The sequence below is a fragment of the Poeciliopsis prolifica genome, unplaced genomic scaffold (assembly GCF_027474105.1).
Source record: "Poeciliopsis prolifica strain line A6 unplaced genomic scaffold, Auburn_PproV2 SCAFFOLD110, whole genome shotgun sequence".
In the NCBI taxonomy this organism is placed as follows: Eukaryota; Metazoa; Chordata; class Actinopteri; order Cyprinodontiformes; family Poeciliidae; genus Poeciliopsis; species Poeciliopsis prolifica.
Genome location: NW_026562485.1, coordinates 35909 through 57500, shown reverse-complemented (window position 1 = coordinate 57500; position 21592 = coordinate 35909). Strand labels below are relative to the sequence as shown.

At 45.6% G+C, this 21592-nt stretch overlaps 1 protein-coding gene across 1 annotated transcript in view; it reads right to left on the bottom strand.

Annotated features, from left to right (window-relative positions):
* Positions 1-19820, bottom strand: part of LOC129354427 (inositol 1,4,5-trisphosphate receptor type 3-like) — a 50072-nt gene extending 30252 nt beyond the window's left edge. The window contains 10 exon segments of the mRNA XM_055023899.1: positions 763-953; positions 1380-1475; positions 2546-2692; positions 2772-2855; positions 3121-3219; positions 4134-4292; positions 6923-7009; positions 7084-7205; positions 10122-10192; positions 19625-19820. Of these exon segments, the coding sequence (XP_054879874.1) occupies positions 763-953; positions 1380-1475; positions 2546-2692; positions 2772-2855; positions 3121-3219; positions 4134-4292; positions 6923-7009; positions 7084-7205; positions 10122-10192; positions 19625-19716 (1148 nt within the window). The 5' untranslated portion in view covers positions 19717-19820.
* Positions 19821-21592: the final 1772 nt, after the last annotated feature.

The window sequence follows — 21592 nt, the reverse complement described above, 5'->3', positions numbered from 1 at the left end:
TAAATGTGACAGAATAATCTGTCACATTTATGTTGTTTTGACAGATTGCAGTTCACACCTCTGACCACTTGGTGGAGACATTTAGCTTTACGCTCAGAACGTGGTGGAGCTGACTGCCCACATTTACTGGGACATAAAGGTTTTCTGCCAAAACTGACAATACATATGGAAATAAATAATTAACTAATATTCTAAATAGTCTATCCAAAAAGTGTATAATTTTCAACGGTGTTGATTTCACAGTATCACTTTAATTTTTCATTTTATTTTTCAATCTTATAGTTTTATTAATTTCCATTTTCATTTTGTGATTTATTTTTTTCAAATTTTATTCATATTCTGAATTCATTTAATCATTTTCATTTACTGCCACATTGTTTCCCCGTGTCCAGTACTTATTTAGCTGATCTTTAATTTGTTACCACTTTTTTAATCATTCATTGATTTAATGTATTCTTGTTTGTCACTTTATTTACAGATTATATAGAGTGAGTAAACTGAGGAGATTCTTGATTTGTTAATATTTGGCACATTTATTTATTGTTGCATAGAATGTTGTCAGGAATAGCCCTCCATATGTGTTCTGCATGATCACCTGATGGGAAACTGGGATGTTAATTGGTGCTTTTTGCCTTCAGATCAGATTTGTTCAAACAAACAGTTGAAGTGAAGCTGAATTTTTTTTCCAACAAGGATAAATTCAGCTTTAATTTGAAACATGTCTGGACTTTTATTGTGAAATGGCAGCAGGAAGTTCCTCACCGCGGGACGAAGGAGTCGGTTTTCTGCAGGGTCGTCGGGTCGAGTTCGAACAGCGAGGCGATGTCGTTGCCGTGGGGAACCACCATCAGCTTGTACTTGATCCGTTCGCCATGGAAACGCTTGCTGCTGCGGCTGGCGTCCATCTGCAGAAACACAAACCTCACCGTGTCTGTTTCCCTCTCCTTCGCCCCCTAGTGGTGAGGAGAGGAAACTCACCGAGGATGACAGCTCAGGGTTGTCCCCTTTGTACCCCGGTTCTCCTGCAACAACAACAGTGATGTCCAAAGGTTTATCCATCCAGCAGCATTGAGGAGTAAAACACCTGCTGCTGTGCAAAAGTCTTGGGTCGCCCCTGTGGGACTCCTCTAACAGATTGAAAAATACTGACCTAGTTAAATCCCAGCAATGTAATCTTTTTTTAGCAGAATATTACAATTAATTGTGTCAAAATCTTTCTACAAATCAAAGAAAAATAATATTAAATATTGATTTTTATCAGCTGAATTTATTCATAACATCATTATTGCCATTAAAGTATCTGTTTCGAAAATAAAGTGAATTAAATTTGATCCAGACAAGCTGCAGACAGAAGACGGAAACAGGAGCATGGTGGTTACCTCGGCAGCCAGGTAGTTTCCTGTCGCCAGGTGTTTGAACCTGTACAGGCTGTTCCAATGCCCCGCCCCCCCGCGGCAGGGGTCATGGTGGACGACCTGATGGACCAATCAGGACACAGAGAGGTGAAAGGAGAGTCAGAGGGTGTCTTTACTTCTTGTTGCTGTAAATTTTCTCCATCTTTAGTCAACCTGTCACCGCCGACTCTCTGCTACCTCAAAGCAGATTCTCCTCCAAACAGCAAAATCAAACTGTGATTTTTAATCATTTTATTTTTTGTTTTTATGAAATAAAATCACAAAAGAACATTGTATATTTTATTTTTCATCTTCTCCTCTGTGTGTTCAGCTGTTTCTGTCGTATTTACTAACCTTATGGGGACCAATGAAGGTCCTGCTGCAGTGTTTGGGTTAAAGGTCAGGTTTAGGGTCAGCTTTGACCAGTAGTGGTCAAAAAAATTCAGTAAATAAAATGATTTTTGTCCCTGGAAAGTCTTCATTTATGTAGAAATACCAGCATGTGTGTGTGTGTGTCCATGTGTGTCCGTGTGTGTGTGTGTGTGTGTCCATGTGTGTGTGTGTGTGTGTGTGTGTGTCCATGTGTGTGTGTGTGTGTGTCCATGTGTGTCCATGTGTGTGTGTGTGTCCATGTGTGTGTCTGTGTGTGTGTGTGTGTGTGTGTGTGTGTCCATGTGTGTGTGTGTGTGTGTGTGTCCATGTGTGTGTGTTGTGTGTGTGTGTGTGTGTGTGTGTGTGTCCATGTGTGTGTGTGTGTCCATGTGTGTGTGTGTGTGTGTGTGTGTGTCCATGTGTGTGTGTGTGTGTGTGTCCATGTGTGTGTGTGTGTGTCCGTGTGTGTCTGTGTGTGTGTGTGTGTGTGTCCATGTGTGTGTGTGTGTGTCCATGTGTGTGTGTGTGTGTTGTGTGTGTCCATGTGTGTGTGTGTGTGTGTGTCCATGTGTGTCCATGTGTGTGTGTGTGTGTCCATGTGTGTCCATGTGTGTGTGTGTGTGTGTGTGTCCATGTGTGTGTCCATGTGTGTGTGTGTGTGTGTGTCCATGTGTGTGTGTGTGTGTGTGTGTGTGTGTGTGTGTCCATGTGTGTGTGTGTGTGTGTGTGTGTCCATGTGTGTGTGTGTGTGTGTGTGTGTGTGTGTGTGTGTGTGGTACCTCGACCTCCCACAGGGCGTTGGAGCTGGTAGCCGACGTGGCCGACTGCCTCAGAGTCGTCCGCAGGAAAACGTGCAGCTTGCTCTTGTATTCGTCGCAGGTCAGAAACTTTTCCTGCTCGGCGTGAAACAGTCGGACGACGTCGCCCTGGGAGACAGCCGGGGTTAGAACTACGTTTCCCAGGGTTCATTTCTGCAGGCAGCTGAGCTGACCCGGTCTGACTCACTCCTTTCAGGACTTCCTCTCGGTGGTCGCTGAACATCATGAACAGGTTGATCTTCCAGCTCGTGTTGCAGTTCACAGAGTTGACCTGCAGGGGGAGGAAGACACACGTCAGAGTCTGCAGCAGGAAATGATGTTTTTGTCATGACTTTATGTTTACGCTTATTTTTTAATCTTCTTTAGACATTTAGCTTCTGTTTGTCTCTTTATTGGACTCATTTAGTCTCTTTTGCCATAATTTAAGTGTTTTTTTGTTGCTTGGTTTGGTTTGGGTCCGGTCGGAGTCTCAGACCGTTTCTCATATTTTCTGTTTTTGTTTATTTTTCTGATTTTCCGTCTTCCTGTCGTCTCACCTCCTTGCAGCCTGGATGGTCGCTGAGCTCGTAGTTGGAGGCGTGAAGCGGCTGGCCGGCGTTCACCGGGTTCATGATGACTTTATCTCCCACAACCACCTGCAGCACAAACGGCACATTAATCGGACTCTGCTTAAAATGTTCTGATTTCTGAACATCGTTCAACTTCTGCTCGGCGATCAGCTGAAAAGGAAGATATATTAACCTAAAATCACATAAAATTAGTTTTATAGCTGAAATTGAAAAAAGCTCAATTAAGAGACTCATGCATAAAAAAGTGAAATTAAATTAAAATCTATGATCTTTAAAGTAAATAAATAAAATAAATGTTAAATGTGATGCTGTACAAATAAAAAAACTTTTCATAATGTTTAGATATCTAACATTTAATTTTTATGGTAAATATTAAAATATTTTGAACAGTCAGTAAAAGTTAAATAAAAGTTCAATGTGTCTGTTTAGAAAGTTGATGTACTAACAAATGCAGTTTTTAATAACATTTTGCTAAATTAAATTTATGTTCACTTTATGCATTATGACAGTTTTAATGAATCAATTTTCTGAAATATCTTTTAAATTTTGTTCAACTGAAATAACTTTTGGTACATTTTATTCATTTGTCCATTTCTGAGAATATTTTGTTGTTAATATTTAGTGAATCTGAAGGTCACAGGAAGGTCATGTGGGGGTCATGTGGAGGTCATGTGGGGGTCATGTGGAGGTCATGTGGGGGTCATGTGGGGGTCATGTGGGGGTCATGTGGAGGTCATGTGGGGGTCATGTGGAGGTCATGTGGGGGTCATGTGGAGGTCATGTGGAGGTCATGTGGGGGTCATGTGGGGCTCATGTGGAGGTCATGTGGGGGTCATGTGGAGGTCATGTGGGGGTCATGTGGAGGTCATGTGGGGGTCATGTGGAGGTCATGTGGGGGTCATGTGGAGGTCATGTGGGGGTCATGAGGAGGTCATGTGGGGGTCATGTGGGGGTCATGTGGGGGTCATGTATTTTGTTACGTTGTCTCCGTTGGCCCGGAGTTTCCAGAATGGTTGGATGAAGAGCCAGGATCCCTCGTTCCCCGTCCCGTCCAGCGTGACGCGCATGGCGTTCTTCTCCAGCAGCGCCGGCAGACGCTTGTTCACCGTCAGATATTTATTACTCTTCATGTGGAGAAGCTGCACATGAGATGAACATGTGGAGAGAGAAAAGCTGTGTTCACACGGCAGGAAATTATGATGACTATCCGACGTTGTACTTCCGATGTTTTCATCCCAAACGTCTTTCCACTTCCAAAACTAAATCGTCTCAGATTGTTTTCAAAGCGTCTGAACGCTGATGTCTGTTTATCTGTCATTAATGTGAGAAAGCGTCATAATTAATAAGAATCTGAACTTAAACAATAAAAATGATAATCATGAAGTGAACGCATCACATCCCAACCCCTCCACTCCTGGTCCAACCAAGGCAGAACCGGGTCAGTCAGTGCTGTTACCCTACCCCTAACCCCTAACCTTTACCCCTAACCCCTAACCCCTAAACTTAACTCTTAACCCCTAACCCTTCATGTTTCTGCTCACAGTTCAGTTTTTTTCCTCTGTTTTTTTGTTGGGGGTTAAAACCACCGTTCTGCTCCCAGCTGCATCCGCTCCCCTCTAATTAGCCCTTCTGGTACTTTTGTCATCTCGGTTTATTTAATCTTCCTGCCTCTTTAATCCGGAGCGATCTGATCGTTAATCTCAGCTCCAGTCTCAACTGGTTCTCCATCCCATAATAACCGCCCAGTTTAAAGCTCTATAGGAAAATTGTTCTAGTAACTCCTCCACTCCTTCATCTCTCTCACACACCCTGCAGTGTGTGTTGACACGCCGTTATCGCAGAGTCAATATTGACTGGGCTTCAGGGCCATAAACTAATCCAGATGAGAGACGGCGGCTGGGAGAGATTCCTGCTGCTGTGATAACCTCTGATCGGCCCAGATCAACTGATAATCTGGACCTGACAGATCAACTGATAATCTGGACCTGACAGATTAACTGATAATCTGGACCTGACAGATCAACTGATAATCTGGACCTGACAGATCAACTGATAATCTGGACCTGACAGATCAACTGATAATCTGGACCTGACAGATTAACTGATAATCTGGACCTGACAGATTAACTGATAATCTGGACCTGATAGATTAACTGATAATCTGGACCTGACAGATTAACTGATAATCTGGACCTGACAGATCAACTGATAATCTGGACCTGACAGATCAACTGATAATCTGGACCTGACAGATTAACTGATAATCTGGACCTGACAGATTAACTGATAATCTGGACCTGACAGATTAACTGATAATCTGGACCTGACAGATTAACTGATAATCTGGACCTGATAGATTAACTGATAATCTGGACCTGACAGATTAACTGATAATCTGGACCTGATAGATTAACTGATAATCTGGACCTGACAGATTAACTGATAATCTGGACCTGACAGATTAACTGATAATCTGGACCTGACAGATTAACTGATAATCTGGACCTGATAGATTAACTGATAATCTGGACCTGACAGATTAACTGATAATCTGGACCTGACAGATTAACTGATAATCTGGACCTGACAGATCAACTGATAATCTGGACCTGATAGATTAACTGATAATCTGGACCTGACAGATTAACTGATAATCTGGACCTGATAGATTAACTGATAATCTGGACCTGATAGATTAACTGATAATCTGGACCTGACAGATTAACTGATAATCTGGACCTGATAGATTAACTGATAATCTGGACCTGACAGATTAACTGATAATCTGGACCTGATAGATTAACTGATAATCTGGACCTGATAGATTAACTGATAATCTGGACCTGACAGATTAACTGATAATCTGGACCTGACAGATTAACTGATAATCTGGACCTGACAGATTAACTGATAATCTGGACCTGACAGATCAACTGATAATCTGGACCTGATAGATTAACTGATAATCTGGACCTGACAGATTAACTGATAATCTGGACCTGATAGATTAACTGATAATCTGGACCTGATAGATTAACTGATAATCTGGACCTGACAGATTAACTGATAATCTGGACTGATAGATTAACTGATAATCTGGACCTGATAGATTAACTGATAATCTGGACCTGACAGATTAACAGGTCATCTATACCCTGCAAGGATCTGGATCTCCTGGACCTGCTGGTCTGGACTGCGGCTCTGTAACCATGGTTACTGACCCGGTTCGGCTTTTTGATGTCGGGAAACGATGGTGGATCACCTGGTCGTCATGGAAACAGGGAGCGGCCAGTAAAAAGTAAAAGTCATTCATGTTGACGTCATCGCCATGACGACCGATTCTCCAAACTGACTACAGGTAGGATATTGATTAGAAATCGATCAGAGCTGCTCCACACGACCACATTAAACTTAGACAAACATGAACTTTGACCTCTGTGGGGAAGCTGCCCTGATTTACAGGAACCAAAAGTTTCTGCAGAGGCAGTTTGGATGTATTGATCCGTCATTAGATGTCAATACTTATGGATCACATTCCGGCTGAGTGGAACCGACCCAGGAAGCAGAACCGGAACCACCGGATCAGTCTGTCCGGATCTGGTCCGGATCCGGACAGACTGACTGAAATGCTTTCTGTTAGCGATCATTCAGATGTTCTGATGATGAAGATCATGAAGAGAAGCTCTGCAGGGTTCTGCTGCAGAACCAGAACCGGGTCCAACCATGCTGTGTTCGCTGAGCCTCAGAGGAAGCAGGAAACGCCGGTTACCTGGATGACGGTTCCGTATTTGACGATGTCTCCATGGACCTTCCTGTTCTCCGTCTCATTCTGCTTCTGCTCCAGGTTGGATGCGTGCTGCAGACCCAGAACAGAACCAGATCAGAACCAGACCAGCAGAACCTCCTCCTCCGCCTGTCCAGTCCGCTAACCTGCAGCTTCTGCAGCAGAACCACGTCGCCGATCTTGTCCTTCTCATGCTTGGCCTGCTTGGCCTTCCAGTACTGCTTCTGGGCCGAGTACCGGCTCATCGGACACACCTTGAACAGGCAGTCTGGAAAACAACAGAACCGGGTCTAGAACTCTGTTTGGACTTTGAGAAACTGTCTGATGAACAGAAAAAGTACCGAACCCAGAACCTCACACAATAAAGATGATATCAGTTTTAATGAGAAAATTCATATTATGATATTATTATTTCTGGAATAAAAGTTTTAATCTTGTAAACAAGTTAAATTAATCTAAAAGTTTTTTGGTGGGAATTTTCCTCTTTGTTATTTCCCTGCATTCAGGTCGCGATGCGTTCAGGGTGTGTTGCATTCAGGGTGTGTTGCGTTCAGGGTGTGTTGCGTTCAGGGTGTGTTGCATTCAGGGTGTGTTGCATTAAGGGTGTGTTGCATTCAGGTCGTGTTGCGTACAGGTCGTGTTGCGTTCAGGGTGTGTTGCGTTCAGGTCACGATGCGTTCAGGGTGTGATGCGTTCAGGTCACGATGCGTTCAGGGTGTGATGTGTTCAGGGGGTGATGCGTTCAGGTCACGATGCGTTCAGGGTGTGTTGCGTTCAGGTCGTGTTGCATTCAGGGTGTGATGCATTAAGGGTGTGATGCGTTCAGGTCGTGTTGCGTACAGGTCGTGTTGCGTTCAGGGTGTGATGCGTTCAGGTCACGATGCGTTCAGGGTGTGATGCGTTCAGGGTGTGATGCGTTCAGGCTGTGATGGGTTCAGGTCACGATGCGTTCAGGGTGTGTTGCATTCAGGTCACATTGTGTTCAGGCTGCGAAGCGTTCAAGGCCCAGGACTGGTGTTGGGAGTGCTGGCAGGACTCGACACGCAGCTCTGAAGTTTTCCACAGAAATGTGATCAGAGCCTGAAGGCTCAGCTGGAAACCCGCCAGCAGACGCTTTGTTTTCATTTCTCTGTGCTGCAACCCGGCCCTCCAGCCACTCCCCGATCTCCTCCTCTGTCTTCTGGACCCGTCCTGGTTCCAGAACCCGTCTCAGTCTGGACTGGGACTCTGAACCGAGATCCGGAGCCGTTGTGTGAAAAGAACTGTGTCAATATTGACTCTCCTGCAGGATACTGGGTGTTTCCTGCTTCCACTGTGTGTTTGTCAAACAGCAGATATCTGTGTGTGTGTGTGTGTGTGTGTGTGTGTGTGTGTGTGTGTGTGTGTGTGTGTGTGTTTAATGTTAAGAGTCATTGCTTTGGTCCTAATGGAGCCACACAGCTCCGTTTGTTTTTAACATCGTCTACAAGATATTAAAATGCATCTAAAACCAGATTACAGATTTTATTACAAAATAAATAATTAAAAATACATTTATTTATTATGGATAGCACAAGAAATGAATTTCAAATCCCTACTTTATTATTTTTGTTGTAGTAGGACTTGATTTTTTTTAATCATTTTGCATGTTCTAACCATTCCTGCAGCTTCTTTAGAAATCCACTCTGTGCTAACATTAGCATTAGCTGCTAAATGTTTAGCAGGAGATGCTATTTTAGGCTAGCATCGCTGATAGGCTAAGTCCTTTTAGCACAAGTTGGGCACATTACCAGCGTTGAAGCAGAAATGAACCAGAGTAGCTGCTTCCATCGCTGCTGTTAGCAGATGTAGCTTTGTGTGCGTCAGATATACTGGTATACCAGAAACACTGGCATGCAAAGGTTCCTACTGGTTAACAGTTTCCAAAGTTGAAATCCTTCTAATTAGTTAATTCAAGTTAAATGAACTAATATCTTTGCTACATGTATGTAAATTCAGCATTTCTTCCTCTGTTTGACATGAAATGAATCAAAACTTTTTATGCTTTTTGTCAGTTGGGATTAAATTATATTTTATTTTCAGTTTTTTCACTTCAGCTGTTTTTTATGCACATTTTTCATTTTGAGCTGCACATTTATTTCAAACAGTGCTATTTGAATTATTTTTCGATGTAGTTTATGTCTCCATGTTGCCGTTTCTTATTTTACTGTTTCATTATTTCCTTTCAATCTGCTGCTTCTGCTGACCTTTGACCTGAATCTCCTCACAGCGGGACACAAATGAACATTTCTATTCTCGATGTTCTGGGTTTTCTTCCTGAAGGTTTTTCTGGATTTTTCTGCGTTCCTCCTGACAGAACCAGTGGAAATGGGTCGGGAAGTTTAATCAGAAACTCTAAAGTTTGAGCCGTCAGTCTGTGTCTCTGATCCACTTCTAAACTGGATCGCGCCCCCCGGGTCCCGGCGACCAGATGGACCGGCCCCTCGGAACCAGCCGGGCCGGGCCGGGCCGGGCCGGGGCCTGGCAGCGGTCAGCAGAGAGAAGCTGCTGGAAGCTTGGTGTTGCTGCGGCTCCCTGCGGAGCGGAGCTGGACTCGCTCTAAAGGCCTTATTTCTGTTCCACATGCAGCTTTAATGGCTTCCTGCTGGTTCTGACCCAGGAACAGCCTGGTACCGGTTCACAGCTCCTCAAACTGGTTCAGACCCATTCACTATAAAATTATGTTTTATATTCCAGCTGAATAAACTGAACCAAGCAGAATAAATCAGTTTCATTAAAATCTCATAAACGACACATTTTATTCTGAAACTTTTCATTTTTTAAATAACTAATTATACGTATTGATGATTTAATCTGATTCTTTGAACTCTGAATCACATTATCCTGGATTTATTTGCAGTGTTTGTTGAATGAAGGTTTTTCCTGCTGCCTTTAATGGTTTCCTGTCTCTGACAAAGACTGATTCATAACTAAACTTTACCAAAATGTTTTACAGTGTCAACAACAAAGATGGAAGCAGAAGGTGAAACTGATTAAATCATCTGTTTTGCAGAGAGGAAGACGTTCAGGAAACGACTGGGAATCGAACCGACGACCCGTCCTCTACACATGGAGGCGGATTTGAAAAAACGTAGACAATCCGCTAACTGGCCGTTGTCATGGTAACCAGCGCCCCGCCCTCAGGCCTGCAGACAGGAAGCGTCACCTCTGAACTTTTTGGGCGGGTTCTCCAGATCGCCAGCAGCCGGTTCCACGACGCAGCGATCGTCCACCAACCTGCAGAGAGACAGAAACATTCAACAACCTGCAGCAACACAAACCTGCAACCAGCAACCTGCAACACAGACCAGCAACCTGCAACACAGACCAGCAACCTGCAACACAGACCTGCAACCAGCAACCTGCAACACAGACCAGCAATCTGCAACACAGACCAGCAACCTGCAACACAAACCAGCAACCTGCAACACAGACCAGCAACCTGCAACACAGACCAGCAACCTGCAACACAGACCAGCAACCTGCAACACAGACCAGCAACCTGCAACACAGACCAGCAACCAGCAATCTGCAACACAGACCAGCAACCAGCAACACAAACCTGCAACCAGCAACCTGCAACACAGACCAGCAACCTGCAACACAGACCAGCAACCAGCAACACAGACCAGCAACCAGCAACACAAACCTGCAACCAGCAACACAGACCAGCAACCTGCAACACAGACCAGCAACCAGCAATCTGCAACACAGACCAGCAACCTGCAACACAGACCAGCAACCAGCAACACAAACCAGCAACCTGCAACACAGACCAGCAACCAGCAACACAAACCTGCAACCAGCAACCTGCAACACAGACCAGCAACCAGCAACACAAACCAGCAACCTGCAACACAGACCAGCAACCAGCAACACAAACCTGCAACCAGCAACCTGCAACACAGACCAGCAACCTGCAACACAGACCAGCAACCAGCAACCTGCAACACAGACCTGCAACCAGCAACACAAACCTGCAACCAGCAACCTGCAACACAGACCAGCAACCAGCAATCTGCAACACAGACCTGCAACCAGCAACACAAACCTGCAACCAGCAACCAGCAACCTGCAACACAGACCAGCAACCTGCAACACAGACCAGCAACCAGCAACACAGACCAGCAACCAGCAACCTGCAACACAGACCAGCAACCAGCAACCTGCAACACAGACCAGCAACCTGCAACCTGCAACACGAACTTGCAACCAGCAACCTGCAACACAGACCTGCAACCAGCAACACAGACCAGCAACCTGCAACACAGACCTGCAACCAGCAACCTGCAACACAGACCTGCAACCAGCAACACAGACCTGCAACCAGCAACCTGCAACACAGACCAGCAACCTGCAACACAGACCAGCAACCAGCAACCAGCAACACAGACCAGCAACCAGCAACACAAACCAGCAACCTGCAACACAGACCAGCAACCAGCAACACAACCTGCAACCAGCAACCTGCAACACAGACCAGCAACCAGCAATCTGCAACACAGACCAGCAACCAGCAACACAAACCTGCAACCAGCAACCTGCAACACAGACCAGCAACCTGCAACACAGACCAGCAACCAGCAATCTGCAACACAGACCAGCAACCTGCAACACAGACCAGCAACCAGCAACACAAACCTGCAACCAGCAACCTGCAACACAGACCAGCAACCAGCAACACAAACCAGCAACCTGCAGCACAGACCAGCAACCAGCAACACAAACCTGCAACCAGCAACCTGCAACACAGACCAGCAACCTGCAACACAAACCAGCAACCAGCAACCTGCAACACAGACCAGCAACCAGCAATCTGCAACACAGACCTGCAACCAGCAACACAAACCTGCAACCAGCAACCTGCAACACAGACCAGCAACCTGCAACACAGACCTGCAACCAGCAACCTGCAACACAGACCTGCAACCAGCAACACAAACCTGCAACCAGCAACCTGCAACACAGACCAGCAACCAGCAATCTGCAACACAGACCTGCAACCAGCAACACAAACCTGCAACCAGCAACCTGCAACACAGACCAGCAACCTGCAACACAGACCAGCAATCTGCAACACAGACCAGCAACCTGCAACACAGACCAGCAACCAGCAACACAGACCTGCAACCAGCAACCTGCAACACAGACCAGCAACCAGCAACACAGACCTGCAACCAGCAACCTGCAACACAGACCAGCAACCAGCAACCAGCAACACAGACCAGCAACCTGCAACACAGACCAGCAACCAGCAACACAGACCAGCAACCTGCAACACAGACCAGCAACCAGCAACACAGACCAGCAACCTGCAACACAGACCAGCAACCAGCAACACAGACCAGCAACCTGCAACACAGACCAGCAACCAGCAACACAGACCAGCAACCTGCAACACAGACCAGCAACCAGCAACACAGACCAGCAACCTGCAACACAGACCTGCAACCAGCAACACAGACCAGCAACCTGCAACACAGACCTGCAACCAACAACCTGCAACACAGACCTGCAACCAGCAACCTGCAACACAGACCAGCAACCAGCAACACAGACCTGCAACCAGCAACCTGCAACACAGACCAGCAACCTGAAACACAGACCAGCAACCAGCAACCTGCAACACAGACCAGCAACCTGCAACACAGACCAGCAACCAGCAACACAGACCAGCAACCAGCAACCTGCAACACAGACCAGCAACCTGCAACACAGACCAGCAACCTGCAACACAGACCAGCAACCTGCAACCTGCAAACAGCTTTCAGAAAACCAAAGAGGTGCAACAAAAATAAAAGTTGGTCAATTTAACCCAGAATTATGAATAAATGTTATGATCTTAGAAAAACTAAAACTCCAAACTAAGTCAGTTCTGAGGAATGTGGAGATAGAAACCTTCTCTCCTGTCATCCAGTGATATTCTGGTTTCACTAACTGGGCTGAAACTGGGAACAGAAAAATAACAACCAACTCTAAATAACAGATCTGCTTTATTCACGTTGTTTCGCTCTGGTGGTGGATGGAAGGCCTCCTTACCATCACCCTAATCTTCAGCTCCCTCCACTGATTCTCTGTCAGATTAAAAATGAAATTTAAAATAGATAAAAGATTCTGGAAACAGAAATATCTGTCGACCCAAATAAATAAAGGTGATAAACTGATGATGTTTTTGATGATAAAGTTATCGTGATATTCTTGTTCATGAATCGTGATTCCAGTCTGAACCTCAAAGAACTAATAATCATTCTCAGATAAATAACCAAAACATCCCGATCTATTGGCTGGACGTCCAACTGTTAAATAAAACATCTGAATTAAACCCGAGTGACAGACAGATGTTAAAAATGGCCGCCGTCCCCCTCGGTTTCCAGCCAATCGGCAGCGAGATGCAGGAGGCTGACGGTGCGGCGCAGGAGAACCGGATGTGACTCGTAAATGAAATGAAAGCTGAAAGCTGCAGGACGGCCGTCTGCACACAGGAAGCTCATCTATTTATAGGCTCGGGTTTTAACTCATGACACAAAACGCTTCACATCCGACAGCCGTTACTGGTTATTACTGGTTATTACTGGTTATTACTGGTTATTACTCTGTAATAAAGGGGGATGCAGACCCAACCTGAGGACTGTTTGCTTTCTGGAGATGTGTTTCAGTTCCTGATGCGAATCGCTTGGCTGAGTTTCATAAAGAGGACAAAGTCTCAGCTATTGATAGAATATAGAATAAAACTGAACTAAACTGATGAAACTGCCTGATGTTGAACTTTTGCCTTTTTGGGTTAAAAATAAAAATGAAACATACATATTTAAAAATGTATCTTAATATTTTGTAATATTTATAGTAATTTAGATAGTACTACTACTAATAATGGAGATCATTTAAAGGCTCATCTCAATGGTTTTGGTGGTAAATGTGTTGACGGAAGACAACAACTGTTCTAAAAATAAAACTTCCTGGTTATCAGACGAGCTGCAGCTGCACACCAGACACAATCAGTCACATTTCATGAATATATATCATGTTTTCAAGACTTTCATGCAGAATCACAACCAGACATTCAGTCACAACCATCATAAGAGCCATGATGGTAATAAGGACGTTTCTCATCCTGACAGGCTCCATTATCTCCAGTAAAGATGACAGAGAACATGATGATCCCGCCTGCGGTTAGAAATGCTGAAATTATGGAGCCATGTTGGGTTTCGCTCAGGTTCTGATCGGTTCTTCAGGTTCAGGACCAAATATAGAGTTCAACCTATTTTCATTTTTATGTTTCAGAGTTTATTTCTATTTAAGGAGCTGCTGGTTTTACTGAACTAGTCAGAGCGTGTCAGTGTGTGTGTGTGTGTGTGTGTGTGTGTGTGTGTGTGTGTGTGTGTGTGTGTGTGTGTGTGTGTGTGTGTCCTCATCAACCATCAACCTCACTGTTTAGGACAAAGCAGAGCTGCTCTTTACAGATGGACACACATGACTTCATCACTCTGAGGAGCGTTTCCTCTTCAGGAACGGCCGCCGTGCTACGAGGCCGTTAGCTAACAGCCGTGCTACGAGGCCGTTAGCTGACAGGCTACGAGGTCGTTAGCTGACAGGCTACGAGGTCGTTAGCTAACAGCCGTCATATGAGGCCGTTAGCTGACAGGCTACGAGGTCGTTAGCTAACAGCCATCATATGAGGCCGTTAGCTGACAGGCTACGAGGTCGTTAGCTGACAGGCTACGAGGTCATTAGCTGACAGGCTACGAGGTCGTTAGCTAACAGCCGTCATATGAGGCCGTTAGCTGACAGGCTATGCGGTTGTAGGCATTAACCCAGAGCTGCTAGCATGTTGCATTAAGGAACTACTAATGTGTTTCAGCAGAAGTTGCTTGTCTGAGAATATTGCTGCTCTCTTGCCATCAATGTTTAGTTGGTGAGGACTGAACTCTAATTGACCTCTGACCTCCAGTTGTACAAACCTCAGTCTGATTTTGGTTGAAGTGAACTTTGGTTCAGTTTGAACGTGAACACCAAGCGGACCAGAGACCGCGCCAACAGCAGGAAGTGAACTACAGCACAAGGCATTCTGGGTAAATACAACTAAAGCTAACATGTTAGCCTAGCGCTAGCAGCAAAAATGGCTCCTGGTCTTCAGCCAAAGACTAAAGAGAAATCACTAAACTCTGACGCCTCCATCTTGTTTCATCTGGTGAAACAGGAAGTTGCTCTCAGCGTCTTCAGAGGTTTTAGTGTCGTTTCCTGCAGTGGTTCTTGGTGCAGCGCCCCCACAGGCCAGGAGGGGAACAGGCTGGTTTGATTCAGAGCCACAGCAGCTGGAGGTGGAGCAGAAGTTCTGGTTCCAGTAGAACCGGGTCGACCATCATGGGGCTTTTTGACCACGAAAGCCGTGAAGTTGCTCCACTTCTGTGTTTTGGTTTGGTTTTGTTGAGATGTTTCCGTCTCAGACTCGTCGTCTGAGGTTGGATCTTTGTTCTTTCTAAACATGCAGCAGAGTCTTGATTTACATGACCGGTGGTTTTCTCTGACACCATGTTTACTTCCAGGTTCTAATAAAAAGCCACAACCTGCAAACATCAGGTTCACAGGTTACAACGATTCTGCTTTAATGTCCCGATAAACAAATCAGGAGTCTGCAAATTATGATGTAAATTGGTACCAGGCTGTGAGGTCGCTTCCTGATGCTAACCTCCATTAGCCTCCACTCAAGACATTCAGGTCTCATTTCTGAAAACTGCAGAGCAGTTTTTTGTTTTTGTTCTGCTTTTCTTTAAAACGTGGCGGCTGTAGCTTTTATGCATCATTACTCTCCCTCCACTTCTTCCTTTGTTTGTCTTTCGAGTTGAAAGCTCTTTCCTTTCAGACTGTTTTCCTTGAAGAGCAGCCAATCAGCTCCTTTGTGTGTCTCTGGGTGTTTTCAGGTGTGCGTCGCCGGCTGATTGCTCCTTTTACTCTCCCTCAGGTGTGTTGACTCAGTCCTGCAGCATGAAGTCGTTCTTCATTCTGATTCGCAGCAGAATTAATCACCAGGATCCAGAAACTAACCCAACTCCGTCACACATGAACGGCGGAGCGGATCTGGCAGGAACCTGCATGTTGTTCCTGATCTTCACCACAAAAGTCCCTAAAAGCTGCATTTCTTCATAAATGACACTTTGGATCAGAAACAAACTGACGTGTAACTTGAGCCGCTTCTAATTTGTTTAAGGCTTGTTCGCACGGTTCTGGTTTCACATCCAGGATTCCCAGCTCCAGATAGAATGTAGAGGAGAAATCAGCTCATAATTAATGACTCATATTAAACGTCGGCAGGTTTTAACGCCCTCCTGATGAACGGAGCTGTGTTGGTCAAACCTACAGAACCAGGAACGACGGCGGGTCGTCTGCTGCTTCCTGGAAGCTCTGAGCCGCTCGGCACAATTTGACTGTATGGAAAGCAGCGGGTCCATCTTCCCTCCGTCGACCCGGTTCGAGTATCCCGCTCTGAACCCATTTACCTACAGGAAACACTGTGGGACAGAAAAAGCCGGATCTCTGCACGTTTATCCGTGTTTGACTTGATGGGTGGAGGAAGAGCTGCAGTCCTGCTGCAGTCGTGCTGCAGACGTGCTGCAGTCGTGCTGCAGACGTGCTGCAGTCGTGCTGCAGACGTGCTGCAGTCGTGCTGCAGACGTGCTGCAGTCGTGCTGCAGACGTGCTGCAGTCGTGCTGCAGACGCTGACAGGCAGGACAGACAGGTAGGACAACCGGAGACACCAGGAAGTCGTTTCACTGGAACTCAAACAGAAAAAACAACGATTCTGCTTTCATGTCCAGATCCGATCAGACATGGCCTAATTAGGGCCGTGCTGTGGTGGCGCAGAGGTCAGCACGGCCAGCGCTTGGAGGCCTCAGTCCTCGACGCGGACGTCGCGGGGTCAACTCCTGGTGACCTTTGCCCCATGTCTCCCGGTTTTCCTGTCTGTCAACTGTCAAAAATACAAACCACTGGCGCCGCAAAAACTCTTCGGAGGAACAAATGAAACATGGCCTAATTAAAGCATGCCGCTAACATGCTACCGCTAATGTACTTTTCTATTTAGCACTTTGTAAACGTTTAGCGCACAGCTTCCCCTACATTAATATTTCCAGGAAAATTAACATAAAGTGCTAATTTTCAGTTAAAATTGGACTTTTACGTTGAAGTTTTAACTGTTAAGAATTCTTGAAGTTATTAAGTGTTGATATTCATGCTCTTAATTTGAAGGTGACGCCTGTTCTGTTTTCTGCCCCAATAAATTAATTCAAAAGAAGATATAGTGGAAGAAATGGAAAATATTTATGAATGTAGATAAAATATCTAAGATTGTTATAGAAAATATTAATTATGATGTCAAAATTAAATAAATGTTTGAGCACATTAGCATTAGCTTCCACTACATACTATGTGTACGTATCGCTTTAGCTACTGATTTTAATAAAACCCAACAGGGGTCAGAGGTCATTTAGCCACAGAAATCAGTTCCGTTCAGTCCTTAACAGTTCAGATACAAAGATCCGTTCCTTCCAGTGAACTGTCCATTTAGTTCCATCTAGTGAACTGTTCATTTAGTTCCATTCAGTGAACTGTTCAGGTTCTGTATTGTCCGGTTCTGCCCGGTTTTTTGGTTCCGTTCTGAACACCGAGACGTTTTACGTCCAAAGCTAATTTGATTGAAGAGATTATGATGACCTTTCACTGACCTTTGTTTCTATGGTAACCACACAACATTATCGTTGACCTTCAGTTGGGAGACAACGAGAATCAGCAAGAGAAGTTCTAAACTTCAGACTGAGTCAGAACCAGAACCACCTGGATGGACACACACACGCTCGCACGCACACACACACACACACACACACATAACACACACACACACACACACACACACACACACACACACACACACATAAACACACACACACACACACATAACACACACACACACAGATACACGCATAAACACACACACAGAGATACACACACACACCCACACACACACACACACACACACACACACACATAAACACACACACACACACACACACATAAACACACACACACACACACACACACACACACACACACACAGATACACGCATAAACACACACACACACACACACACATAACCACACACACACACAGATACACGCATAAACACACACACACACACACACATAAACACACACACACACAGATACACGCATAAACACACACACACACAGAGATACACACACACACCCACACACACACACACACAGACCTGCATCAACGTTTCAACCCTAATTGGACCCGACTGTCAAAGAGCCACACAGAACTTCCTCTGACAAACCTGAAGTGGGTCTGGACCTGGACGGGCTGCGACCCGGTCCAGCAGAACCTCAGTGGGTTTCTGTTCTGGTTCTGTAGGTTTGCAATGAAAAGAGTTTTATTTGCTCCTGATGGTCCAGTTCTACCTTCAACAGTTTGTAAGAAGAACCGGTTCTGACCCGACGACTCAGGCAGCGATCCGGTTTGGCTGCCTCTGTCCAGACCCAACGTTACTGTCGGGTCTGCGCCCGACTGGATCCAGATCAGCTTCATGTTTTAGATCCTCATGTCTGATTTTCTATGAAAATCTGATTTTGTTAAATAATCAGATCATCGATACGCGATCAATACTGGTCAGGCTCTGGTCAGGTTTTCATCAAACATTGAGTAAATTAACTCATCATCATAAATGAGTTCTGCTTCCTTTTTTCACTTTCAGTTAGAGCCTCCAAACCGAGCAGACAGGAAGAAAACAGCAAAATACAGACAAAACTAATCATGTCTGTTGTGACGTCTGCCTGTCTGAACTTTGACCCTGGTGTAACTGCAGCCGAGGTTCGTCAGAGCCACAGTTCAGTCAGTCGTCTGGAAATCCCCCAACAGAAACAGAACCAGTGAGAAGCACGGTGGTGGCAGCATCATGATGGAGAAAACCTGCAGAAGAGCTTAGCCTGGGGTCAAAGGTCAGCTTCCAGCAGGACAACCAGTCAGAGATATTATGGGATGGTTCAAGTCAAAGCAGGGTCATGTGTTAGAATGGCCTAGTCAAAGTCCAGACCAATATCCAGCTGAGAATCACGGGAAAGACTTTAAAGTTGAAGCCAACAGACTCAGAAGTTTCCAAGTTAGAAAGTTTAGAGACAAAAACTTCAAAATGTAAAAATCTGAGACTGTATGATTCTTTTCCTCTTCTGGTCTCATGTGTTCATAGAACCTGGACCCACATCTGGAAACGCCACAAAACCTCGACGCAGAAAACTCAAAGCACACAGGGAGGCAGAAAATCCCCAAAACAGATGAAAATATTCTGCAGAAAACTCCAGAATCCCGTCAGATTCAGAGAAACGATTTAAAATGATCTATTTGATCCTGATAGCTCATCAATAATCATCTTTGAACAACTTTTAGTTTATTTTATTCTGAGCTTTTTCTTATTTTAAACTTACTTTTTTATTTTAATGTGTTTATGACATTTATATTAAATGATACGTTTGTTTATTGTTTGTAAAATGTTTATTTATTAAACTAAGTTTGTGTTTCATTGAAGTTATCATCATTATTATCATCATTATTATCATCATTATTATCATCATTATCAGCAGCAGCAGCAGGCTGGACTCACCCCAGCGTGCTGATGAAGCCGTTCACCGAACCCTCCGCGTACAGAGACACGATGTCTCCGATGTGGAGGAAGCTGGACGCAGAGTCTGACATCCTGCAGCCGCTTCAGGCGCCTCCAGCAGCGGGGAGATCCTGCAGGTGGAGCCGCAGATGGGGCTCCCTGCGCCGGCCTGCCGGCTCTCCGGTCCCGGGTCCTGGACCCAAAGGTTCAGCAGCTGCTCCTCGAACCCGCTGCCGGGTTCTGCATGAAAACAAAAACGCGAACCGGTTTCCAGAAACTTTCCCGGGCAGAGTGTGTGCAGCAGGTCCGGGTCCTGCGTGGACTGTGCGGGACGCGGCGCTTCCACGCGGCGGGGCGGCTCGCTGCCTCCTGGGTGAGAAAGTCAAGACTCTCCGGCGGACAGAACCAGGAAGTGCGCGCCGCGCTGATAGTCTGCCAGGCGACTTCAAGACTGAGCCGCCGCTGCAGGGCAAACAGGAGCGAACTGCCCCGCGGGCACGCGCGCACACAAGCATGGGCACGTGCACATGCTGGCACATGCACGCCCCTCCGCCTCGAAAACCAAAACAAGGTCAGCCTCACTAAACTCAAAGTTTCGGTTTGATGAATGCTGACAACAGAGGGAAGAACAGCAAAGTTCAAAGGTCAACCTGAACCAATCAAACCTCTGGAACCTCAGGAGTGGGAGCGGGCCCAGCCAGAAGCACGGTGGTGGCAGCAGCATGACCTTCAGGTTGGATCCAGCGGAATGACTGGATCAGCAGGTCCGGAGTCCAGAACCAAACCAGGCAGGAGAGACTCTGAGGTCAAACTGACGCCTGTCACATGGTCAGATTCACTCGTCGATTCTTCTTGTTTCTGATAATTTAACCTGACAGTTTGTTGTTTTCATGCTAATTTGCAGAGAAGATATTAAAACGTTTGCAGTAGAAGCTGCTCCATCTTCATATTCCACGTTAAATTGTTAATTCTGCATCAAACCGTCTCTATGCTGCCCTCTGTGGTTGAAAAGTTGCTGCTGCAGCCCAACTGACCACGCCCCACGTGCATCCTGACTCCGCCCACTTTTGGTCGTCATTTCCTAAATATGCCAGAGGGTGGAGCTATGCTCTCACTTCTTAAAAGGATCATTTTGTTTACAGAGATTTTGTGATTCATTTTATTTGAGTTTACGTGAATTTGTTCATTTTCAAAATGTATTTCAGCTCCAGTGTTAATATTTGCTTGAAAAAAGAAGATTTTTGAGAGAATGCATTTCTGTGCCATCATTATGTTATTGAAAATGATCTCAGGAGACAATGTTATCATTCATCGCCATAAACTTCTGGAACATTTGTTAACCTGCAGGTCTCCGGGAGGACCGTCTGTTTAAACAATCCCAGGTTCACCTTCTGTCAGGATGACCTCTGACCCCTGAGGCCAGGCGCTGTCTGGCCGAACCTTCAGTCGATGTGAACTGCTGAAGAAGAGACGCTGCGTCCTGTCAGTCGTTTTCAGGAAGTCTGTGGCTTTTCATCGTCAACCACAGTTTTCTGTCAGAACACAGAAAACCACAGAAGAAGAAGATTTCCCCAGACAGACGTGCAGATTGGGCGTGTGGCGAGTTCTGTCGACCAACTTCCTGCTTCCTGTCGAAGAGGAGGAAGATGAAGATGATCCTCGCTCTGCTTCTGAAGTTTCATCTGCAGAATTTATCATCGGGACGTTTTCAGTCACAAGATGGCCGCCAGGTTCATGGAGACACTCGAGCAGTCAGTATCTGACCTGAGAGAGGAAGAACCGTTCATCCAGAGGTCACAGGTCAGAGGTCAACATTAGTAGGCCTGCTGGGAACAGTGACATGTAACCCTCTGACCTGCAGGGGGCAGCAGGGAGGCGGGTCATGGCTGCCCAGTCTGCCCAACCAAACTGGGCAGACTGGTCCGGTCGCTGCTGTTTCCATGAAATGTTTATGAAAGTTATGAAACG